Raw genomic sequence first — 24,989 nt, 5'->3', positions numbered from 1 at the left:
AGGTCAAATACCCACTCTGCTCAGTGACGGCATTAAGGTCAAATACCCACTCTGCTCAGTGACAGCATTTAGATCTGTTACCCACTCTGCTCAGTGACAGCATTTAGATCAAATACCCACTCTGCTCAGTGACAGCATTTAGATCAAATACCCACTCTGCTCAGTGACAGCATTTAGATCACATACCCACTCTGCTCAGTGACAGCATTAAGGTCAAATACCCACTCTGCTCAGTGACGGCATTAAGGTCAAATACCCACTCTGCTCAGTGACAGCATTTAGATCTGTTACCCACTCTGCTCAGTGACAGCATTTAGATCAAATACTCACTCTGCTCAGTGACAGCATTAAGGTCAAATACCCACTCTGCTCAGTGACAGCATTAAGGTCAAATACCCACTCTGCTCAGTGACAGCATTTAGATCTGTTACCCACTCTGCTCAGTGACAGCATTTAGATCAAAACCCACTTTGCTCAGTGACAGCATTTAGATCACATACCCACTCTACTCAGTGACAGCATTAAGGTCAAATACCCACTCTGCTCAGTGACAGCATTTAGATCTGTTACCCACTCTGCTCAGTGACAGCATTAAGGTCAAATACCCACTCTGCTCAGTGACAGCATTTCGATCAAATACCCACTCTGCTCAGTGACAGCATTTAGATCAAATACCCACTCTGCTCAGTGACAGCATTAAGGTCAAATACCCACTCTGCTCAGTGACAGCATTTAGATCAAATACCCACTCTGCTCAGTGACAGCATTTAGATCAAATACCCACTTTGCTCAGTGACATCATTTAGATCAGCTACCCACTCTGCTCAGTGACAGCATTTAGATCAGTGACCCACTCTGCTAAGTGACAGCACTTAGATTAAATACCCTCTCTGCTCAGTGACAGCACTTAGATTAAATACCCTCTCTGCTCAGTGACAGCATTTAGATTAAATACCCACTCTGCTAAGTGACAGCATTTAGATTAAATACCCACTCTGCTCAGTGACAGCATTTAGATCAAATACCCACTTTGCTCAGTGACATCATTTAGATCAGCTACACACTCTGCTCAGTGACAGCATTTAGATCAAATACCCACTCTGCTCAGTGACAGCATTTAGATCAGCTACACACTCTGCTCATAGACAGCAATTAGATCAAATACCCACTCTGCTCAGTGACAGCATTTAGATTAAATACCCACTCTGCTCAGTGACAGCATTTAGATCAGCTACCCACTCTGCTCAGTGACAGCATTTAGATCAAATACCCACTCTGCTCAGTGACATCATGTAGATTAAATACCCACTCTGCTCAGTGACAGCATTTAGATCAGTGACCCACTCTGCTCAGTGACAGCATTTAGATCAGATACCCACTCTGCTCAGTGACATCATGTAGATTAAATACCCACTCTGCTCAGTGACAGCATTTAGATCAGTGACCCACTCTGCTCAGTGACAGCATCTAGATTAGTGACACACTCTGCTCAGTAACCGCATTTAGATCTGTTAACCACTCTGCTCAGTGACCGCATATAGATCAGTGACCCTCTCTGCTCAGTGAGAGCATTTAGATCAGCTACCCACTCTGCTCAGTGACAGCATTTAGATCAGTGACCCACTCTGCTCTGTGACAGGATTTAGATCTGTTACCCACTCTGCTCAGTGACATCATGTAGATTAAATACCCACTCTGCTCAGTGACAGCATCTAGATTAGTGACACACTCTGCTCAGTAACCGCATTTAGATCTGTTACCCACTCTGCTCAGTGACCGCATTTAGATCAAATACCCACTCTGCTCAGTGACCACATTTATATCAGCTACCCACTCTGCTCAGTGACAGCATTTAGATCTGTTACCCACTCTGCTCAGTGACAGCATTTAGATCAAATACCCACTCTGCTCAGTGACAGCATTTAGATCAAATACCCACTCTGCTCAGTGACAGCATTTAGATCAAATACCCACTCTGCTCAGTGACAGCATTTAGATCAGTGACCCACTCTGCTCAGTGACAGGATTTAGATCAGTGACCCACTCTGCTCAGTGACAGCATTTAGATCAGTGACCCACTCTGCTCAGTGACAGCATTTCGAGATCAGCTACCCACTCTGCTCCGTGACCGCATTTAGATCTGTTACCCACTCTGCTCAGTGACCACATTTGGAGATCAGCTACCCACTCTGCTCAGTGATAGCATTTAGATCTGTTACCCACTCTGCTCAGTGACAGCATTTAGATCAAATACCCACTCTGCTCAGTGTCAGCATTTAGATCACATACCCACTCTGCTCAGTGACAGCATTAAGGTCAAATACCCACTCTGCTCAGTGACAGCATTTAGATCAAATACCCACTCTGCTCAGTGACAGCATTTAGATCTGTTACCCACTCTGCTCAGTGACAGCATTAAGGTCAAATACACACTCTGCTCAGTGACAGCATTTAGATCTGTTACCCACTCTGCTCAGTGACAGCATTTAGATCTGTTACCTATCTGCTCAGTGACCACATTTAGATCAAATACCCACTCTGTTCAGTGACAGGATTTAGAGATCAGCTACCCACTCTGCTCAGTGACTGCATTTAGAGATCAGCTACCCACTCTGCTCAGTGACAGCATTTAGATCAGATACCCAGTCTGCTCAGTGACAGCATTTAGATCAAATACCCACTGTGCTCAGTGACAGCATTTAGATCTGTTACCTACTCTGCTCAGTGACAGCATTTCGATCAAATACCCACTCTGTTCAGTGACAGGATTTAGAGATCAGCTACCCACTCTGCTCAGTGACTGCATTTAGAGATCAGCTACCCACTCTGCTCAGTGACAGCATTTAGATCAGATACCCAGTCTGCTCAGTGACAGCATTTAGATCAAATGCCCACTGTGCTCAGTGACAGCATTTAGATCTGTTACCTACTCTGCTCAGTGACCACATTTAGATCAGTGACCCACACTGCTCAGTGACAGCATTTAGTGATCAGCTACCCACTCTGCTCAGTGACAGCATTTAACTCAAATACCCACTCTGCTCAGTGACCACATTTAGATCAAATACCCACTCTGCACAGTGACTGCATTTAGATCAAATACCCACTCTGCTCAGTGACAGCATTTAGATCAAATACCCACTCTGCACAGTGACTGCATTTAGATCAAATACCCACTCTGCTCAGTGACAGCATTTAGATCAAATACCCACTCTGCACAGTGACTGCATTTAGATCAAATACCCACTCTGCTCAGTGACAGCATTTAGGTCAAATACCCACTCTGCACAGTGACTGCATTTAGATCAAATACCCACTCTGCACAGTGACTGCATTTAGATCAAATACCCACTCTGCTCAGTGACAGCATTTAGATCAAATGCCCACTCTGCTCAGTGACAGCATTTAGATCAAATACCCACTCTGCTCAGTGACCACATTTAGATCAAATACCCACTCTGCTCAGTGACAGCATTTGGAGATCAGCTTCCCACTCTGCTCAGTGACCGCATTTAGATCAAATACCCACTTTGCTCAGTGACAACATTTAGAGATCAGCTACACACTCTGCTCAGTGACAGCATTTTGAGATCAGCTACCCACTCTGCTCAGTGACAGCATTTAGATCAGATACCCACTCTGCTCAGCAACCGCATTTAGAGATCAGCTACCCACTCTGCTCAGTGACAGCATTTAGGTCTGTTACCCACTCTGCTCAGTGACAGCATTTAGATCAGTGACAGCATTTAGATCAGTGACCCACTCTGCTCAGTGACAGCATTAAGGTCAAATACCTACTCTGCTCAATGACAGGATTTAGAGATCAGCTACCCACTCTGCTCAGTGACAGCATTTAGATCAAATACCCACTCTGCTCAGTGACAGCATTTAGATCAGATACCCACTCTGCTCAGTGACAGCATTTAGATCAAATACCCACTCTGCTCAGTGACAGCATTTAGGTCAGCGACCTACTCTGCTCAGTGACAACATTTAGATCAGATACCCACTCTGCTCATTGACAGCATTTAGAGATCAGCTACCCACTCTGCTCAGTGATAGCATTTAGATCAGATACCCACTCTGCTCATTGACAGCATTTAGAGATCAGCTACCCACTCTGCTCAGTGATAGCATTTAGATCAGATACCCACTCTGCTCATTGACAGCATTTAGAGATCAGCTACCCACTCTGCTCAGTGATAGCATTTAGATCAGATACCCACTCTGCTCAGTGACAGCATTTAGAGATCAGCTACCCACTCTGCTCAGTGATAGCATTTAGATCAGATACCCACTCTGCTCAGTGACAGCATTTAGATCAGATACCCACTCTGCTCAGTGACAGCATTTAGATCAGATACCCACTCTGCTCAGTGATAGCATTTAGATCAGATACCCACTCTGCTCAGTGACAGCATTTAGATCAGATACCCACTCTGCTCAGTGACAGCATTTAGATCAGCGACCCACTCTTCTCAGTGACAGCATTTAGATCAGTGACCCTCTCTGCTCAGTGACAGCATTTAGATCAAATATCCACTTTGCTTAGTGACAACATTTAGAGATCAGGTACACACTCTGCTCAGTGACAGCATTTAGATCAGTGACCCTCTCTGCTCAGTGACAGCATTTAGATCAGATACCCTCTCTGCTCAGTGACAGCATTTCGATCAGTGACCCTCTCTGCTCAGTGACAGCATTTAGATCAGTGACCCTCTCTGCTCAGTGACAGCATTTAGAGATCAGCTACCCACTCTGCTCAGTGACAGCATTTAGTTCAAATACCCACTCTGCTCAGTGACAGGATTTAGAGATCAGCTACCCACTCTGCTCAGTGACCGCATTTAGATCAGCTACCCACTCTGCTCAGTGACAACATTTAGAGATCAGCTACACACTCTGCTCAGTGACAGCATTTAGAGATCAGCTACCCACTCTGCTCAGTGACAGCATTTAGATCTGTTACCCACTCTGCTCAGTGACAGCATTTAGATCTGTTACCCACTCTGCTCAGTGACAGCATTTAGAGATCAGCTCTTGGTCACTGACAGCATTCTCCTTTGAAATTTTGGTGACATGAAACTTCCTGTTGCTTGGAAGAATTCTACTCAAAGATTGATGGATCACAAGGGAACAAGTCACCTGTTGCACTCAGGGATTGAAGTGTTGTATACACTGAGATCGTAGGATTTTCAACAGGTAATAAATGTGGAGTGATGTTTGTGTTGGGGTCATATAAACGAGGGGTCAGGATGATGTATGATGAGATCAGACATGATTGAGCCCAAGTGGACTGGGAGCAGCTACATTTCGGTATATCTGTCTCAGAATAGTGGTTTGCAATCAAGAAAGAAATATGGAGTCAGACAGTCATAGAGATGTATACATGGAAACAGACCCTTCAATCCAACTCATCTAACCCAACCAGTTATCCTAAATTAATCTCGTCCCATTTGCCAGCATTTGGCCCTTATCCCTCTTAACACTTTCTGTTCAGATTCACACCCAGCTGCCTTTTAAATGTTGCAACTGGACAAGCCTCCACCACTCTCTCTGGCTGCTCATTCCATATACACACCACCCTCTTTGTGAAAAAGTCATCCGTTAGGTCCCTTTGATATCTTTCCCTTCTCATAAATATGCCCTCGAGCCTTGGACTTCTCGCCCCTGGGAAAAAGACCTTGGCTATTCACTATATCCATGCCCCTCATGATTTTATAAACCTCTATGAGGTCACCCCTCAGCCTCAGCCAGTCAGGTAAAATTGCCTCAGTCTATTCAGCCTGTCCTTCCAAACCCAGCAACATCCATGCTAAATTGCCCATAGTGTAAGGCGCATTAGTCAGGGATAAATATAGGGTAGGGGAATGGGTCTGGGTGGGTTACTCTTCGAAGGGTCAGTTTGGACTTGTTAGACAATAGCCAATAGACAATAGACAATAGACAATAGGTGCAGGAGTAGGCCATTCTGCCCTTCGAGCCTGCACCGCCATTCAATATAATCATGGCTGATCATTCCTAATCAGTATCCTGTTCCTGCCTTATCTCCATAACCCTTGATTCCACTATCTTCGAGAGCTCTATCCAACTCTTTCTTAAATGAATCCAGAGAGTAGGCCTCCACTGCCCTCTAGGGCAGAGCATTCCACACAGCCACCACTCTCTGGGTGAAGACGTTTCTCCTCATCTCTGTCCTAAATGGTCTACTCTGTATTTTTAAGCTGTGTCCTCTGGTTCGGCACTCACCCATCAGTGGAAATATGTTTCCTACTGCCAGAGTGTCCAATCCTTTCATAATCTTAAACGTCTCAATCAGATCCCCTCTCAAACTTCGAAACTCAAGGGTATACAAGCCCAGTCGCTTCAGTCTTTCAGTGTAAGGTAATCCTGCCATTCCAGGAATTGACCTCGTGAACCTACGCTGCACTCCCTCAATAGCCAGAATGTCTTTTCTCAAATTTGGAGACCAGAACTGCACACATTACTCCAGGTGTGGTATCACCAGGGCCCTGTACAGCTGCAGAAGCACCTCTTTGCTTCTATACTCAATTCCTCTTGTTATGAAGACCAGTATGCTATTAGCCTTCTTCACTACCTGCTGTACCTGCATGCTTGCCTTCATTGACTGGTGTACAAGAACACCCAGATCTCTCTGTACTGCCCCTTTACATAAATTGATTCCATTTAGGTCGTAATCTGCCTTCCTGTTCTTGCTACCAAAGTGGATAACCATACATTTATCCACATTAAACTACATCTGCCATGCATCTGACCACTCACCTAACTTGTCCAGGTCACCCTGTAATCTCCTAACATCCTCATCACATTTCACCCTGCCACCCAGCTTTGTATCATCAGCAAATTTGCTAATGTTATTGCTGATACCATCTTCTATATCATTAACATATATTGTAAAAAGCTGCAGTCCCAGCACAGATCCCTGCGGTACCCCACTGGTCACTGCCTGCCATTCCGAAATGGAGCCGTTTATCACTACCCTTTGTTTCCTATTAGCCAACCAATTTTCAATCCAATCTAGCAATTTGCCCCCAATACCATGCGCCCTAATTTTACTCACTAACCTCCTGTGTGGGACTTTATCAAAAGCTTTCTGAAAGTCCAGGTACACTATATCTACTGGATTTCCCTTTTCCAACTTCATAGTTACATCCTCAAAAAATTCCAGAAGATTAGTCAAGCATGATTTCCCCTTCATAAATCCATGCTGACTCCTACCTATCCTGTTACTACTATCCAGGTGTGTCATAATTTCATCCTTTATAATAGACTCCAGCATCTTTCCCACCACTGAGGTCAGACTAACTGGTCTATCATTTCCTGCTTTCTCTCACCCACCTTTCTTAAAAAGTGGTACAACATTAGCCCCCTCGAATCCTCAGGAACCGACCCCGAATCTATGGAAAATAATCACCAACGCATCCACGATTTCCCGAGCCACCTCCTTCAGTACCCTGGGATGCAGACCATCAGGCCCCAGAGACTTATCAATCTTCAGACCTAACAGTCTCTCCAACACCAAATCCTGGCAAATATAAATTCCCTTAAGTTCAGGTCCTTCAGCCACTGTTGCCTCAGGGAGATTGCTTGTGTCTTCCCCAGTGAACACAGATCTGAAGTACTCATTTAGTTCCTCTGCCATTTCTTTGTTCCTAGTAATATATTCCCCTGTTTCTGTCTTCAAGGGCCCAATTTTTGTCCTAACCATTTTTTTGCCTTGCACATACCTAAAAAAGCTCGCACGAGAATTCCTAGAAGCATGGCATTCCAACTGGAACGGTATCAACAATCAAGAGTTAGACTCCATCTACCACCCCCTGAGAAAAAGAATCGGAAGTGACTTCACTACAGGAAATATCACCACAGGAAGTGACATCACCAACCCAAAGAAACTCAAACATAAATAGAAAGCAGGAATTTTCAGCATTGCTTCGCCTGAAGATGTTACCTAGTAGGGTAACGAAACATCTGGAGATGAACCTTCCAGCTCATCAAGCAAACCATCAAGCTCATCCAAAACCTCAACCTGAGCTACAAATCTTCTCAAAACTTGCTATTCTGGAATTCTTCCTAAATCTCATCTTCGAGAAAGGAGTCTAAAATGGTGCTGATTCTGACACCCATTTTCTTTTAGGTTTCTGACCTACATTTTGGAATTTTGGGTGTAGGTTTGCTTGCTGAGCTGGAAGTTTCGGGCTGAAGGGCCTGTTTCCATACTGTAGGGAATCTAATATAATCTAATTTAATCTAATTTAAATCTTTTCTGAACTCTTTCAAGTTTCACAACATTGTTCCTATAGCAGGGATACCTGAATTGAATGCAGTATTCCAAAAGTGGTTTACCAATCTTCTGTACTCAATGCACTGACCAATCAAGGCAAGCATACCAAATGCTTTCTGCAATATCCCGTCTACCTGTGCCTCAACCTTTAATGAACTATGAACTTGCAGTCCAAGGTCTCTTTGTTCAGCAACACTCTCCAGGACCTTATCACAAAATGTATAAGTCCTGCGTTGATTTGCAGTTCCAAAATGCAACACCTCATATCTACCTAAATTAAACTCCATCTGCCATGCCTTAACCCATCAGCCCATCTGATCAAGATCCTGTTGTAATCTGAGGTAACCTTCTTCACTATCCACTACACCTCCAATTTTGGTGTCATCTGTAAACTTACTAACTATACCTCCTATATTCACATCCAAATCATTCATATGAAAATTACCACAAGCAGTGGACCCAGCACCAATCCTTGTGGCACATTGCTGGTCATAGGTCTCCAGTTCGAAAAGCAACACTCCACCACCATCCTCTGTCTTCTACCTTCAAACTAATTTTGTATCCAATTGGCTAGTTTCCTCTAGATTCCCCTAGATTCCACGGGATCTAACCTTGCTAATCAGTCTATGATGTGGAACCTTGTACACCTTACTAAAGTAAATATTGACAATGTCCACCGCTCTGTCTTCGTCAATCTTCTTTGCCACTTTTTCAAGAACATCAAGTCAGTCAGACATGATTTCCCATGCACAAAGCCATGTTGACTATCCCTAATCAGTCCTTGCCTTTCCAAATACATTTAAATCCTTTCCTTCAGAACCTCCTGCAACAATTTACTCACCACTGACATCAGGCTCACTGGTCTATAGTTCTCTGGCTTTCCTACTATCTTTCTTAAATAATGGCATCACATTAGCCACTCTCCAGCCTTCTAACACTGCTCTGTGGCTATCAATGATCCAAATATCTCAGAAAGGGGCCCAGCAATCACTTCCCTCACTTCCAGTTTATACCTGATCAGGTCCCAGGGATTTATCCATCTTTTTGTGTTTTAAGATGTCCAGCCCTTTCTCCTCTGTAATATGGACACTTTTCAAGATGTCACTATTTACCTCTCTAAGTTCTCTCGCTTTCATATCCTTCTGAACAGTAAACATTGACACAAAATACTCATTTAGTATCTCATCTATCTCCTGTGGTTCTACACATAGATGGTCTTGTTGATCATTAAGGGAACGTATTCTCTCCCTAGTTATTATTTTGCCCTGAATGTGCTTGTACAATCTCTTTGCATTTTCCTGAACCCTATTTGCTAAAGCTACCTCATGTCCCTTGTTTGCCCTCCTGATTTCCCTCTGGGGTATATTCCTACTACCCCTATACTGCTGGAGAGATTTACTCAATCACAGTTGTCTATACCTGACATATTCCTCCTTCTTTTTCTCGACCAAACCCTCAATTTCTCTCGCCATCCAGCATTCCCTAACCTACCATTGCCCTTCACACTAACAAGAACATACTGTCTCTGGTCTCTCGTTATCTTATTTTTTAAAGGCCTCCCACTTTCGAGCCGTTCCTTTACCTGCGCATATCTGCTTCCAATCAACTTTTGACAATTCTTGTCTAATACCATCAAAATTGGCCTTCCTCCAATTTAGGACTTGAACTTTCAGATCCAGTCTATCGTTTCCATCACTATTTCAATAGTATTATGATCACTAGCCCCAAAGTGCTCCCCCACTGATGCCTCAGTCACCTGCCCTGCCTCATTTCCCTTAAGGGAACGTCAAGGTTTGCACCTTCTCTCATGGTTATATTTCACATACTGAATAACATACTCTTAAAAAATTCCTCTCTATTCAAGCCCTTAACACTACGGTAGTCCCAGTCAATGTTTGGAAAGTCAAATTCCTCCACCATTACCATCCTAGTATTCTCACAAATCCTTACAAATTTGCTTCTCAATTTCCTGTTAATTACAATCCCAATAAGGTGATCATCCCTTTTTTAGTTCTCAGTCCCATCCAAATAATAGCCTCCCTAGGTACAGCCATAATGTCATCCCCAACCAAAATCGCCCATCCCCAATCCCAACCCTCTGTTGCCCCACTGTCTATCCTTCCGGTAGCATTTGTATCCTGGAACATTAAGCTGCCAGTCCTGTCCATCCCTGAGCCATGTTTCTGTAATTGCTATGATATCCCAGTCCCATGTTCCTAACCATGCCCTGAGTTCACCTGCCTTCCCTGTCAGCCTCTTGCATTTAAATAAATGCAGTTTAATTTATCAGTTTTACCTCATTCTCTGCCATGCTCTTGCTTGCCTTGACTATTTGACTTGCTCCTCTTCTCAACGGTACTAGCCTCAGATTTATCTCAGATACCCAGAAGAGATTCTAATGATCCAAAACTGTGAATCTGCCCCTGCACCAGCTCCTCAGACACACATTCATCTGCTCCATCCTTTTATTTCTTCTCTCAACAACACCTGGCACTGGGTGTAATGCAGGTATTACTACCCTCAACAACCCACTTTTTAACCTCCTGCCCAATTTCTTACATCTCACTTCAGAACCTCATCCCTTTCCCTACCAGTGTCATTGGTACCAATGTGTACAACGACCTCCAGCTGGTCCCCCTCCCCCTCGAGAACATTCTGCATCCTCTCTGAGAGATCCTGGCACCAGGAAGGCAACACACCATTCTGATTTGTCATGTTGGCTGCAGAAATGTTTGTCTGTGCCTCTGACTAGAGAGTCCCCTAGCACAATCGATTACTTAGAACCCAACACACCCCTCATTACATTTGAGCCAGTCTCAATACCAGAAACTTGGCTGTTGGTGCTACATTTGCCTGAGCGTCCATCACCCCGTACATTTTCCAAAACAGCGTACTTGTTTGAGACTCCTGCACTACCTGCCTATCTCTCATACCTTTCCTGGAATTAACCCTTCTTCCTGACTGTATCTGTGGCTTTTCTCCCTTCCTATAACTGCCATCCACAGAACTCCTAGCTCATGTAAATTCCTCATTGCCTTTAACTGTCGCTCCAAAGGATCCATGATAGGATTCATAACCGAAGACAGTAATTGCAGACATAATCATTAGGAACATTGAAACTCTCCCTAATCTCCCACATCTGATAGAAAAGAGCACATCACTCTATTAAAGTTAATTTTTGCACTTTAATCTACAGACCCAGAAAACAGAGTCTTACTGCTCTAAAAACACTGCTCTGGGATAATGTAAGAGTTATGTTTTATGTCAAAAAAAATGAGACAGATCTTGACATATAAAAATCATTACACTCACTCTACTATCACAGATTTACAAAAAAATTAAGATTTATGTATTATAAGTCTTCACGACAAACATTCAGCTGCTGACACTCCCAGCTGTGAATTGTCCCAGCAAAGAGGTCTCTGTGAAGTCAGCTGTGAAATGTCAACATTTGTTTTTCTTGGAAGGAACTGATTTGCAGAGATGCTTGTATTTTCATAGTCTGTCAGCTGTTCACACCATCAAATCCTGTGAACCTGGATATCGAGGGATGTACAGAATTGGGTTAACAGAAAAATGGGGCTTTACGGCAGATACTGAGAGCTCAAAACAGCTGAATCCATGGAGTAGTACCGAATGTACAAGAGGGAGCTTGAAAAGGAGATTAACAGAGCTAAAATGGGATATGAAAAGTACTGGCAGGGAAAATAAAGGAAAACCCAAAGCTTTTCACAGGTACATTAAGGATAAAATAAAAATGAGGGAAAGAGTAGAGCACATTAAGTGCATGGAGCCAGATCATGTAGGTCGGGTTCGAACTGAATGTTGTGTGTAATTAGTGTGAGGGACAGTGTGGGTACAGAAATCAGGGAGAAGGACAGCGATACTTTAAAGAAATTAACACAGACAGAGGGGAGGTTCGGAGTGGTCTGGCAGACTTAAAAGTGGATAAATCTCCGAGCTGGATGAAATGGATCCCAGGCTGTTCAGTGAGACAATGGGGGAAACAATAGAGGTGCTGGCAATAATATTCAATTCCTGTCTGGCTACAGGAGAAATGCCAGAGAACTGAAGGATAGGGAATCGATGATGAATGGTAGGATTGTGAAAACACTGAGGATCAGAGGGGCCTAGGTGCGCATGTTCACCAGTCCCTGAAGGTGTCAGGCCAGGTGGATAAAGTGGTAACGATGACACATGGTATGCCTGGCTTTATTAGCTGAGTTACAGAGCTCAAGAGCAGTGATGTGATACTGGAACCAGACAAAATGTTTGTTAGGCTATAGTTAGAGTATTGCGTACTATTCTGGAAACCTCACCATAGCAGAGATCTGATTGCACTGGAGAGGAGATTTACAAGGATCTTGCCTGGGCTGGAGAGCTTCACTTGTGACGAGAGTGAAAATCTGGGATTGATCTCCTGAGAGTAGAGGAGATTGAGAGGGGACATGATTGAGATGTATAACATTATGAGGGGTATAGATAAGGAAAACAAACAGGAACTTTTCCCCTTAACGGAGGATCAGTGGGGACATAGATTTAAGTAAAGGGAAGAAAGTTCAAGGCGGCATGGTGGTTCATGGTTAGCACTGCAGCCTCACAGCCAGGGAGCCAGGTTGGATTTCAGACACGGGCGACCAACTGGGTGGAGTTTGCACATTCTCCCCGTGTTTGCGTGGGTTCCTCCAGGTACTCTGGTTTCCTCCCACAGTCCAAACATGTGTTGGTTAGGGTGGATAGACCATGCTAAACTACTTATTGTATCCAAGGATGCGTAGGTTAGGTGAATTAGTCATGGAAAATAGGGGGTTATGGGGATAGGGTTGGGGGGTGTTGAGTCTGGCTGGGATGCTCTTCAGACAGTCAATTGAACTCGATGGGCCGAATGGCCTGCTTCCACACTCTGGGCATTCTATGAGGTGTGAAGAAAAATGCTTTCTCCCGGAGATGGGAATCTGGAATTCACTGCCTGTAAGGGTGGCAGAGACAGAAATCCTCATCGGATTGAAGGAAAATGGAGATGTGCACTTGCAAAGTGTTCAAGGCTATGGGCTAAGTGTTGGAATACGTATTGACGAATTGCCCAGTCTGTTCCTCCCTCATACAATCCCACAGTCAAAGAGGTTTACAACACAAAGGCCCATCGGCCCATTGTGCCTCGAGTCAACAGCTTTATCTTGGTTAAAGGCTTAGATTACTTCTCAATAATGGTAACAACCAAATTGATGGTCAGTAGACAAGACATTCTCTGCACTTTCTGTATTATCTCACATTTAATATGCATCTAGTCAGATTAATGCAACAAAAGATTGAACATGTAGATATAGGAATACCTGCTGATCTGATGCTAGTCCAGACACTGCCATATATGTACTCCCAATCGTCTTGATCTTTTCAATATCACGAAAGCGTTCATCAGCCATCAGCTACAGAGAGAAACAAAGGGAACATAATCAATTTACATCAACATTACAAATCATACAAAGGAGGGTCAGGGAGCCATTGAGATTGACAGCACAGAGAAGAGCCATCTGCCCATCACCTCTGAGCTGATCAAAAACATCCCAACTGTTCTAATCCCATTTTACAGCATTTGGCCCATTAATTTGTATGCCTTGACATCACACTACACATCGAAATATCTCTTCAATGTGATGAGGGTGTCTGCCTGTCCCACCCTGAATGAGTTCCACATTCCCACCACCATTTTCCCAGTGACAGCACATTTCCCCAAATCCCCTCTCAACCTCCTGCACCTTACCATAAATCTAAGCAACATCTATTGTGTAGAGTTTTGATCTCTTTATCTGAGGAAGGACTTTGCTAAAGCATTTGACAAGGTCCCCTCATGGTAGGTTAGTCGAGAAGATTAAGTGATGTGGGATCCACGGTGAGTTGCTAAGTTGGAAACAAAATTGGCTTGGTCATAAAAGACAGAGGGTAGCTGTGAAGGGTGTTTTTATGATTGAAAATCTGTTGCCAGTGGTGTTCCACAGGGGTCAGTGCTGGGACCCCTGTGTTTGTTATATTTATAAATGATTTGGATTAAAACGTAGATGGTCTGATTAGTAAATTTGCAGCTAACGTGAAAATTGGTGGAATTATGGATGATGAGAAAGGTTGGCAAAGGATACAGTAGGATATACTTCAGTTAGAAAGTTGGGGGGAGACATGGCAGATGGTGTTTAAACAGATGAGTGTAAGGTGATACATTTTGGGAGGTCAAATGCAAGAGGAAATGGCAGGACTCTTAGGAGCATTGATACATAGAGGGATCTTTGGAGTATTGGGTACAATTCTGGTCACCACATTACAAGAAGGATGTGGAGGCTTTGGAGAGGATGCAGGAGAGGTTTACCACAATGCTGCCTGGATTGGAGTGTTTTAGCTGTAAGGAGATGGCAGTCCAACTTGGATTTGTTTTTGCTGGGATGTTGGAGGCTGAGGGGTAACCTAATATAAGCATATAAAATTATGAGAGACATGGCTAGGGTGGATAGTCAGAGTCTTTTTCTCTGAATGGAAATGTGAGATACTAGGGGCTATTAATTTAAGGTGGAAGGGGAAGGTTTAACGGTGATGTGTAAGACTTTGGTTTTTACACAGAGGGAGGTAGCTGCCTGGAATGTGCCTAGAAGCATATGCCATAGCAATATTTCAGAGCATTTAGACAAAAACATGAACAGCCAGGGAATAGATGGATAGGGGCTATGTGCAGACAGATGGGATTAGTTTAGAATCGCATCATGGGCAGCACAGACATGCTGGGCTGAAGGGCCTGTTCCTGTGCTGTATTACTCTACATTCTATGTTCCCCTTAATGACTCCATACACTGATCATAACAGAGAGTTTGAATGTTTTTTCAATATGTGTATATATGAATAAAAGTATATCTCATTCTTCCAAACTCAAACAGATAAGGAGCCAACGTGTCCAACCTTTCTTAAGATAACTCTGTCAGCCTATTATCATTCATAGGAATCTTCTCTTAACTGTTTCAAATGTAATTATATCCTTTTGTAACTCGGGAGACCAAAACTGTAGACAATATTCCAGATGTAGTCTCAGCAACACCTTATACAGTCTATATTTTGCTACATTGTTATATTCCATTCCTTTGCAATAAATGAAAACATTGGTCTACCTGCATATTAATTACTTGGATTCAGGTAGCAAGCCATTCAGATCTCCCTACACCAGAAGAATTTGCAGTCTCTCTCTCTCTCCGTTTGTATAAAATTACATCAAATTATATCAAATGATATGCTGATTTGCAATACTTCCTGACAAGAGATTAATATGGTCACATTTTCTCACATTATACTCCATTGCCAGGTCTTTGCCAATTACACACTGTTAATCAACTGACGATTGGTCAGGTTACAGTGTGGTACACTGACGATTGGTCAGGTTACAGTGTGGTACACTGATAATTGGTCAGGTTACAGTGTGGTACACTGATAATTGGTCAGGTTACAGTGTGGTACACTGACGATTGGTCAGGTTACAGTGTGGTACACTGACGATTGGTCAGGTTACTGTGTGGTACACTGATAATTGGTCAGGTTACAGTGTGGTACACTGACGATTGGTCAGGTTACAGTGTGGTACACTGACGATTGGTCAGGTTACAGTGTGGTACACTGACGATTGGTCAGGTTACTGTGTGGTACACTGATAATTGGTCAGGTTACAGTGTGGTACACTGACGATTGGTCAGGTTACAGTGTGGTACACTGACGATTGGTCAGGATTGCAGTGTGGTACACTGATAATTGGTCAGGTTACAGTGTGGTACACTGACGATTGGTCAGGTTACTGTGTGGTACACTGATGATTGGTCAGGTTACAATGTGGTACACTGATAATTGGTCAGGTTGCAGTGTGGTACACTGACGATTGGTCAGGTTGCAGTGTGGTACACTGACGATTGGTCAGGTTACAGTGTGGTACACTGATAATTGGTCAGGTTACAGTGTGGTACACTGACGATTGGTCAGGTTACAGTGTGGTACACTGACGATTGGTCAGGTTACAGTGTGGTACACTGATAATTGGTCAGGTTACAGTGTGGCACACTGATAATTGGTCAGGTTGCAGTGTGGCACACTGATAATTGGTCAGGTTACAGTGTGGCACACTGATAATTGGTCAGGTTGCAGTGTGGCACACTAATAATTAGTGAGGTTACAGTGTGGCACACTGATAATTGGTCAGGTTGCAGTGTGAAAACGACAATGTTGTCGAGGAGATTACTGAGATACAGGCTACTAGACTAGGTGTGATTGAGGTTCACAAGGAAGGGGTATTAGAAATCCTGCAGAGTGTGAAAATAGATAAGTCCCCTGGGCCAGATGGGATTTATCCTCGGATCCTCTGGGAAGCCAGGGAGGAGATTGCCAAGCCTTTGGCATTGATCTTTAAATCGTCATTGTTTACAGGAATAGTGCCAGAAGACTGGAAGATAGCAAATGTGGTTCCCCTGTTCAAGAAGGGGAATAGAGACAATCCTGGTAATTATAGACCAGTGAGCCTTACTTCAGTTGTTGGTGAAGTGTTGGAAAATGTTATAAGAGATAGGATTTATAATCATCTAGAAAAGGATAATTTGATTAAGGATAGTCAGCACGGTTTTGTGAAGGGTAGGTTGTGCCTCACAAACCTTATTGAGTTCTTTGAGAAGGTGACCAAACAGGTAGATGAGAGTAAACCGGTTGATGTGGTGTATATGGATTTCAGCAAAGCATTCGATAAGGTTCCCCACAGTAGGCTATTGTACAAAATGCGGAGGAATGGGATTGTGGGAGATATAGCAGTTTGGATCAGTAATTGGCTTGCTGAAAGAAGACATAGAGTGGTGGTTGATGGGAAATGTTCATCCTGGAGTCCAGTTAACAGTGGTGTACCGCAAGGGTCGGTGTTGGGTCCACTGCTGTTCGTCATTTTTATAAACGACCTGGATGAGGGTGTAGAAGGGTGGGTTAGTAAATTTGCAGACGACACTAAGGTCGGTGGAGTTGTGGATAGTGACGAAGGATGTTGTAGGTTACAGAGAGACATAGATAAGCTGCAGAACTGGGCTGAGAGGTGGCAAACGGAGTTTAATACAGACAAGTGTGAGGTGATTCACTTTGGTTGGAGTAACCGGAATGCAAAGTACTGGGCTAATGGTAAGATTAGAACATAGAAGAATACAGCGCAGTACAGGCCCTTTGGCCCTCGATGTTGCGCCGATCCAAGCCCACCTAACCTATATTAACCCACTATCCTCCATATACCTATCCAATGCCCGCTTAAATGCCCATAAAGAGGGAGAGTCCACCACTGCTACTGGCAGGGCATTCCATGAACTTACGACTCGCTGAGTGAATCTACCCCTAACTTCAGTCCTATATCTACACCCCCTTAATTTAAAGCTATGCCCCCTTGTAATACCCGACTCCATACGCGGGAAAAGGTTCACACTGTCAACCCTATCTAACCCCCTAATCATCTTGTACACCTCAATCAAGTCACCCCTAAACCTTCTTTTCTCTAATGAAAACAGCCCCAAGTGTCTCAGTCTTTCCTCATACGATCTTCCTTCCATACCAGGCAACATCCTGGTAAACCTCCTCTGCACCCGTTCCAGTGCCTCCACATCCTTCCTATAGTATGGCGACCAAAACTGCACACAATATTCCAGATGCGGTCGCACCAGAGTCTTATACAACTGCATCATGACCTCAGGACTCCGGAACTCAATTCCTCTACCAATAAAAGCCAGTACGCCATATGCCTTCCTCACCGCACTATTTACCTGGGTGGCAACTTTCAGAGATCTGTGTACATGGACACCAAGATCCCTCTGCTCATCCACACTACCAAGTATCCGACCATTAGCCCAGTACCCCATCTTTTTGTTATTCTTCCCAAAGTGAATCACCTCACACTTAGCTACATTGAATTCCATTTGCCACCTTTCTGCCCAGCTCTGCAGCTGCTCTATATCCTGCTGTAACCTGCCACATCCTTCCTCACTGTCAACAACTCCTCCGACTTTCGTATCATCCGCAAACTTGCTCACCCAACCTTCTAACCCCTCTTCCAGGTCATTTATAAAAATGACAAACAGCAATGGTCCCAAAACAGATCCTTGCGGAACACCGCTAGTGACGGCACTCCATGAAGAAACTTTGCCATCAACTACTACCCTCTGTCTTCTTCCATCCAGCCAATTCCTAATCCAAACCTCCAACTCACCCTCAATGCCATATCTCCGTATTTTCTGCAGTAGCCTACCATGGGGAACCTTATCAAACGCCTTACTAAAATCCATATATACCACATCTACCGCTTTCCCCTCATCAACCTCCTTCGTCAACTTTTCAAAGAATTCAATAAGGTTTGTGAGGCACGACCTGCCCTTCACAAAACCATGCTGACTATCCTTGATCACATTATTCCTATCCAGATGTGCATAAATCCTATCCCTTACAATTCTCTCTAAGACTTTGCCCACAACAGAAGTGAGACTCACCGGCCTATAGTTACTAGGGTTATCCCTACTCCCCTTTTTGAACAAGGGAACCACATTTGCTATCCTCCAGTCTTCTGGCACTACTCCTGTAGACAAAGAGGACATAAAAATCAAGGCCAATGGCTCTGCAATCTCCTCCCTTGCTTCCCAGAGAATCCTAGGATAAATGCCATCAGGCCCAGGGGACTTATCTATTTTCACCTTTTCCAGGATTTCCAACACCTCTTCTCTACATACCTCAAAGCCATCCATTCTACTTATTTATGACTCAGTATTCACATTGACGACAATGCCCTGTTCCTGAGTAAATACTGAAGAAAAGTATTCATTCAGTGTCTCCCCAATCTCTTCCGCCTCCACACGCAACTTCCCACTACTATCCTTGACTGGACCTATTCCTACCCTAGTCATTCTTTTATTCCTAACATACCTATAGAAAGCCTTAGGGTTTTCCCTAATCCTACCGACTAAGGACCTTTCATGTCCCCTCCTTGCTGCTCTTAGCTCTCTCTTCAGGTCCTTCCTGGCTACCCTATAACTCTCAATCGCCCCAATTGAACCTTCACGTCTCATCTTGAGACAGGCCGCCCTCTTCCATTTAACAAGGGATTCCAATTCCTTATTAAACCACGGCTCCCTCGCACGACCCTTTCCTCCCTGCCTGACAGGTACATAATTATCAAGGACACTCAATAGTTGCTCCTTGAACAAGCTCCACATATCATTTAAACTCTTGCCTTGGAGTCTACTTTTCCAAGCCACACATCCTAAGTCATGCCTCACCGCATCATAATTTCCCTGACCCCAGCTATAACTCTTGCCCTGTAGTACACACTTATCCCTCTCCATCACGAGAGTAAAAATCACCGAATTATGGTCACTATCCCCAAAGTGCTCACCTACCTCTAATTCTAACACCTGGCCTGGTTCGTTACCCAGAACCAAATCCAGTATGGCCTCACCTCTTGTTGGCCTGTCTACATATTGTGTCAGGAAACTCTCCTGCACACATTGAACAAACACTGACCCATCTAACGAACTTGAGCTATAGCTTTCCCAATCAATATCAGGAAAGTTAAAGTCCCCCATAACAACCACCCTATTACTGTCACTCATCTCCTGAATCACCTTCCCTATCCTTTCTTCAATGATTCTAGGACTATTAGGAGGCCTGTAAAAGACTCCTAACAGGGTGACCTCACCTTTCCTATTCCTAACCTCAGCCCAAACTACCTCAGATGGCAAGTCCTCATCCATCGTCCTTTCCACCACTGTAATACTATCTTTGACAAGCAATGCCACACCTCCCCCTCTTTTACCCCCACCTCTGACCCTACTAAAACATTTAAATCCTGGAACCTGCAACAGCCAATCCTGTCCCTGTTCTAGCCATGTCTCCGTAATAGCCACAACATCGAAGTCCCAGGTACCAACTCACGCTGCAAGTTCACCTACCTTATTTCGTATACTTCTTGCATTGAAGTATACACACTTCAAGCCACTTTCCTGTTTACAGGCACCCTCCTTTGAAATTGATGCCATGTTCCTAACCTCCCTACACTCCAGGCCCTGCACCCTGAAGCTACAATCTGGGTTCCCATGCCCCTGCCGAGTTAGTTTAAACCCCCCCCAAGAGCACTAGCAAACCTCCCCCCAAGGATACTGGTGCCCCTCAGGTTCAGGTGTAGACCATCCTGTTTATAGAGGTCCCACCGTCCCCAGAAAGAACCCCAGTTATCCAAAAACCGGAATCCCTCCCTCCTGCACCATCCCTGTAGCCACGCATTTAAGTGTTCTCTTTCCCTATTCCTCGAATCTCTATCACGTGGCACGGGTAACAAACCAGAGACAACAACTCTGTTCGTTCTAACTCTGAGCTTCCAACCTAGCTCCCTGAAAGCCTGTCTAACATCCTCGGCACTCCTCCTACCTATGTCGTTGGTGCCAATATGGACCACGACTTCGGGCTGCTCCCCCTCCCCCTCCAGGACCCGGAAAACACGATCAGAGACATCACGTACCCTTGCACCTGGGAGGCAACATACCAGTCTCTCTCGTTCCCACAAAACCGCCTATCTGTGCCCCTAACTATCGAGTCCCCAATTACTACTGCTCTGCTCTTCTTCACCCTTCCCTTCTGAATAACGGGGACAGGCTCCGTGCCAGAGACCTGAGCCCCGTTACTTACCCCTGGTAAGTCATCCCCCCCACAAGTATCCAAAACGGTATACTTGTTCTTGAGGGGAACGGCCGCAGGGGGTCCCTGCACTGGCTGCTTCCTCCCAGTCCCCCTCACTGTAGATTCTTGGTAGTGTAGATGAGCAGAGAGATCTCGGTGTCCAGGTACACAGATCCTTGAAAGTTGCCACCCAGGTTGTCAGGGTTGTTAAGAAGGCATACAGTGTTTTAGCTTTTATTAATAGAGGGATTGAGTTCTGGAACCATGAGGTTATACTGCAGCTGTACAAAACTGGTGCAGCCACACTTGGGGTATTGTGTACAGTCCAGGTCACCGCATTAATAAGAAGGATGTGGAAGCTTTGGAAAGGGTGCAGAGGAGATTTACTAGGATGTTGCCTGGTATGGAGGGAAGGTCTTACGAGGAAAGGCTAAGGGACTTGAGGTTGTTTTCGTTGTAGAGAAGAAGGTTGAGAGGTGACTTAATAGAGACATATAAGATAATCAGAGGGTTAGATACGTTGGACAGGGAGAGCCTTTTTCCAAGTATGGTGACAGCAAGCACAAGGGGACATAGCTTTAAATTGAGGGGTGATAGATATAGGACAGATGTCAGAGGCAGTTTCTTTACTCAGAGAGTAGTAAGGGTATGGAATGCTTTGCCTGCAATGGTAGTAGATTCGCCAACTTTAAGTACATTTAAGTCGTCATTGGACAAACATATGGACGCACATGGAATAGTGTAGGTTAGATGGGCTTCAGATTGGTAGGACAGGTTGGCGCAACATCGAGGGACGAAGGGCCTGTACTGCGCTGTAATGTTCTATGTTCTATGTTACAGTGAGGCACACTAAAGATTGGTCAGGTTTGCAGTGTGGTACACTGACGATTGGTCAGGTTTGCAGTGTGGTACACTGACGATTGGTCAGGTTTGCAGTGTGGTACACTGACGATTGGTCAGGTTTGCAGTGTGGTACACTGATAATTGGTCAGGTTTGCAGTGTGGTACACTGACGATTGGTCAGGTTTGCGGTGGAGGAAGAACGCCTCGTCTTCGCCTCAGAACACTTCAACCCCAGGGCATCAATGTGGACTTCAACAGTTTCCTCATTTCCCCTTCCCCCACCTCACCCCAGTTCCAAACTTCGAACTCAGCACTGTCCCCATGACTTGTCCTACCTGCCTACCTTCTCTTCCACCTATCCACTCCATCCTGACCCCCCCCCGACCTATCACCTTCATTCCCTCCCCCACTCACCTATTGTACTCTATGCTACTTTCTCCCCACCCCCACCCTCCACTCACTTATCTCTCCACGCTTCAGGCTCTCTGCCTGTATTCCTGAAGAAGGGCTTTTGCCTGAAACGTTGGTTTTACTGCTCCTTGGATGCTGCCTGAACTGCTGTGCTCTTCCAGCACCACTAATCCGGACTCTGATGATTGGTCAGGTTTGCAGTGTGGAACACTGACGATTGGTCAGGTTTGCAGTGTGGAACACTGATGATTGGTCAGGTTTGCAGTGTGGTACACTGATGATTGGTCAGGTTTGCATTGTTGTACACTGATGATTGGTCAGGTTTGCAGTGTTGTACACTGATGATTGGTCAGGTTTGCAGTGTGGAACACTGACGATTGGTCAGGTTTGCAGTGTTGTACACTGATGATTGGTCAGGTTTGCAGTGTGGTACGCTGATGATTGGTCAGGTTTGCAGTGTTGTACACTGATGATTGGTCAGGTTTGCAGTGTGGAACACTGATGATTGGTCAGGTTTGCAGTGTGGAACACTGACGATTGGTCAGGTTTGCAGTGTGGAACACTGATGATTGGTCAGGTTTGCAGTGTGGAACACTGACGATTGGTCAGGTTTGCAGTGTGGTACACTGACGATTGGTCAGGTTTGCAGTGTGGAACACTGATGATTGGTCAGGTTTGCAGTGTGGAACACTGACGATTGGTCAGGTTTGCAGTGTTGTACACTGATGATTGGTCAGGTTTGCAGTGTGGTACGCTGATGATTGGTCAGGTTTGCAGTGTTGTACACTGATGATTGGTCAGGTTTGCAGTGTGGAACACTGATGATTGGTCAGGTTTGCAGTGTGGAACACTGACGATTGGTCAGGTTTGCAGTGTGGAACACTGATGATTGGTCAGGTTTGCAGTGTTGTACACTGATGATTGGTCAGGTTTGCAGTGTGGAACACTGACGATTGGTCAGGTTTGCAGTGTGGAACACTGATGATTGGTCAGGTTTGCAGTGTGGAACACTGACGATTGGTCAGGTTACAGTGTGGTACACTGATGATTGGTCAGGTTTGCAGTGTGGAACACTGACGATTGGTCAGGTTACAGTGTGGTACACTGATGATTGGTCAGGTTTGCAGTGTGGTACACTGATAATTGGTCAGGTTTGCAGTGTGGTACACTGACGATTGGTCAGGTTACATTGATAAGGTTCCCCATGGTAGGCTCATTCAGAAGGTCAGGAGGAATGGGATACAGGGGAACTTAACTGTCTGGATACAGAATTGGCTGGCCAACAGCGAGTGGTAGTAGATGGAAAATATTCTGCCTGGAAGTCAGTGGTGAGTGGTGTTCCACAGGGCTCTGTCCTTGGGCCTCTACTGTTTGTAATTTTTATTAATGACTTGGATGAGGGGATTGAAGGATGGGTCAGCAAGTTTGCAGACGACACAAAGGTTGGAGGTGTTGTTGACAGTATAGAGGGCTGTTGTAGGCTGCAGGACATTGACAGGATGCAGAGATGGGCTGAGAGGTGGCAGATGATTTTAAACCTGGATAAGTGCATTTTGGAAAGTTGAATTTGAAAGCTGAGTACAGGATTAAGGATAGGATTCTTGGCAGTGTGGAGGAACAGAGGGATCTTGGTGTGCAGGTACATAGATCCCGTAAAATGGCCACCCAAGTGGACAGGGTTGTTAAGAAAGCATATGGTGTTTTGGCTTTCATTAACAGGGGGAATAGAACATAGAACATAGAACAATACAGCACAGAACAGGCCCTTTGGCCCACGATGTTGTGCTGAACATTTGTCCTAGCTTAAGCACCTATCCATGTACCTATCCAATTGCCACTTAAAGGTCACCAATGATTCTGACTCTGCCACTCCCACAGGCAGTGCATTCCATGCCCCCACCACTCTCTGGGTAAAGAACCTACCCCTGACATCTCCCCTATACCTTCCACCCTTCATCTTAAATTTATGTCCCCTTGTAACATGCTGTTGTACCCGGGAAAAAGTTTCTGATTGTCTACTCTATCTATTCCCCTGATCATCTTATAAACCTCTATCAAGTCACCCCTCTGCCTTCTCCATTCCAATGAGAAAAGGCCTAGCATGCTCAACCTATCCTCGTATGACCTATTCTCCATTCCAGGCAACATCCTGGTAAATCTTCTCTGCACCCTCTCCAAAGTTTCCACATCTTTCCTAAAGTGAGGCGACCAGAACTGCACACAGTACTCCAAATGTGGCCTAACCAAAGTCCTATACAGTTGCAACATCACTTCACGACTCTTGAATTCAATCCCTCTGCTAATGAACTCTAATACTCCATAGGCCTTCTTACAAGCTCTATCCACCTGAGTGGCAACTTTCAAAGATCTATGAACATGGACCCCAAGATCCCTCTGCTCCTCCACCTTACTAAGAACCCTACCGTTAACCATGTATTCCGCATTCTTATTTGTCCTTCCAAAATGGACAACCTCACACTTGGCAGGGTTGAACTCCATCTGCCACTCCTCAGCCCAGCTCTGCATCATATCTAAGTCTCTTTGCAGCCGACAACAGCCCTCCTCACTATCCACAACTCCACCAATCTTCGTATCATCTGCAAATTTACTGACCCACCCTTCGACTCCCTCTTCCAAGTCATTAATAAAAATTACAAACAGCAGAGGACCCAGAACTGATCCCTGCAGAACTCCACTTGTAACTGGGCTCCAGGCTGAATATTTACCATCTACC

The 24,989-nt window shown here is 44.7% G+C and overlaps 1 protein-coding gene across 1 annotated transcript in view; it reads right to left on the bottom strand.

The window, feature by feature from the left end:
• The window catches only part of LOC122553148 (adenylate cyclase type 8-like), a 243,660-nt gene that overhangs the window by 79,662 nt on the left and 139,009 nt on the right, over positions 1 to 24,989 (bottom strand). The window contains exon 16 of the mRNA XM_087990986.1: positions 13,636 to 13,728. Coding sequence (XP_087847112.1) covers positions 13,636 to 13,728 — 93 coding nt within the window. The remainder of the gene's footprint in view (positions 1 to 13,635; positions 13,729 to 24,989) is intronic.

The sequence above is a fragment of the Chiloscyllium plagiosum genome, unplaced genomic scaffold (genome assembly GCF_037043375.1).
Source record: "Chiloscyllium plagiosum isolate Xiang-an unplaced genomic scaffold, Cpla_swu_hap1 HiC_scaffold_10, whole genome shotgun sequence".
In the NCBI taxonomy this organism is placed as follows: domain Eukaryota; kingdom Metazoa; phylum Chordata; class Chondrichthyes; order Orectolobiformes; family Hemiscylliidae; genus Chiloscyllium; species Chiloscyllium plagiosum.
The sequence above is the reverse complement of the archived record's forward strand: the minus strand, read 5'-3'. Positions and strand labels throughout refer to the sequence as shown.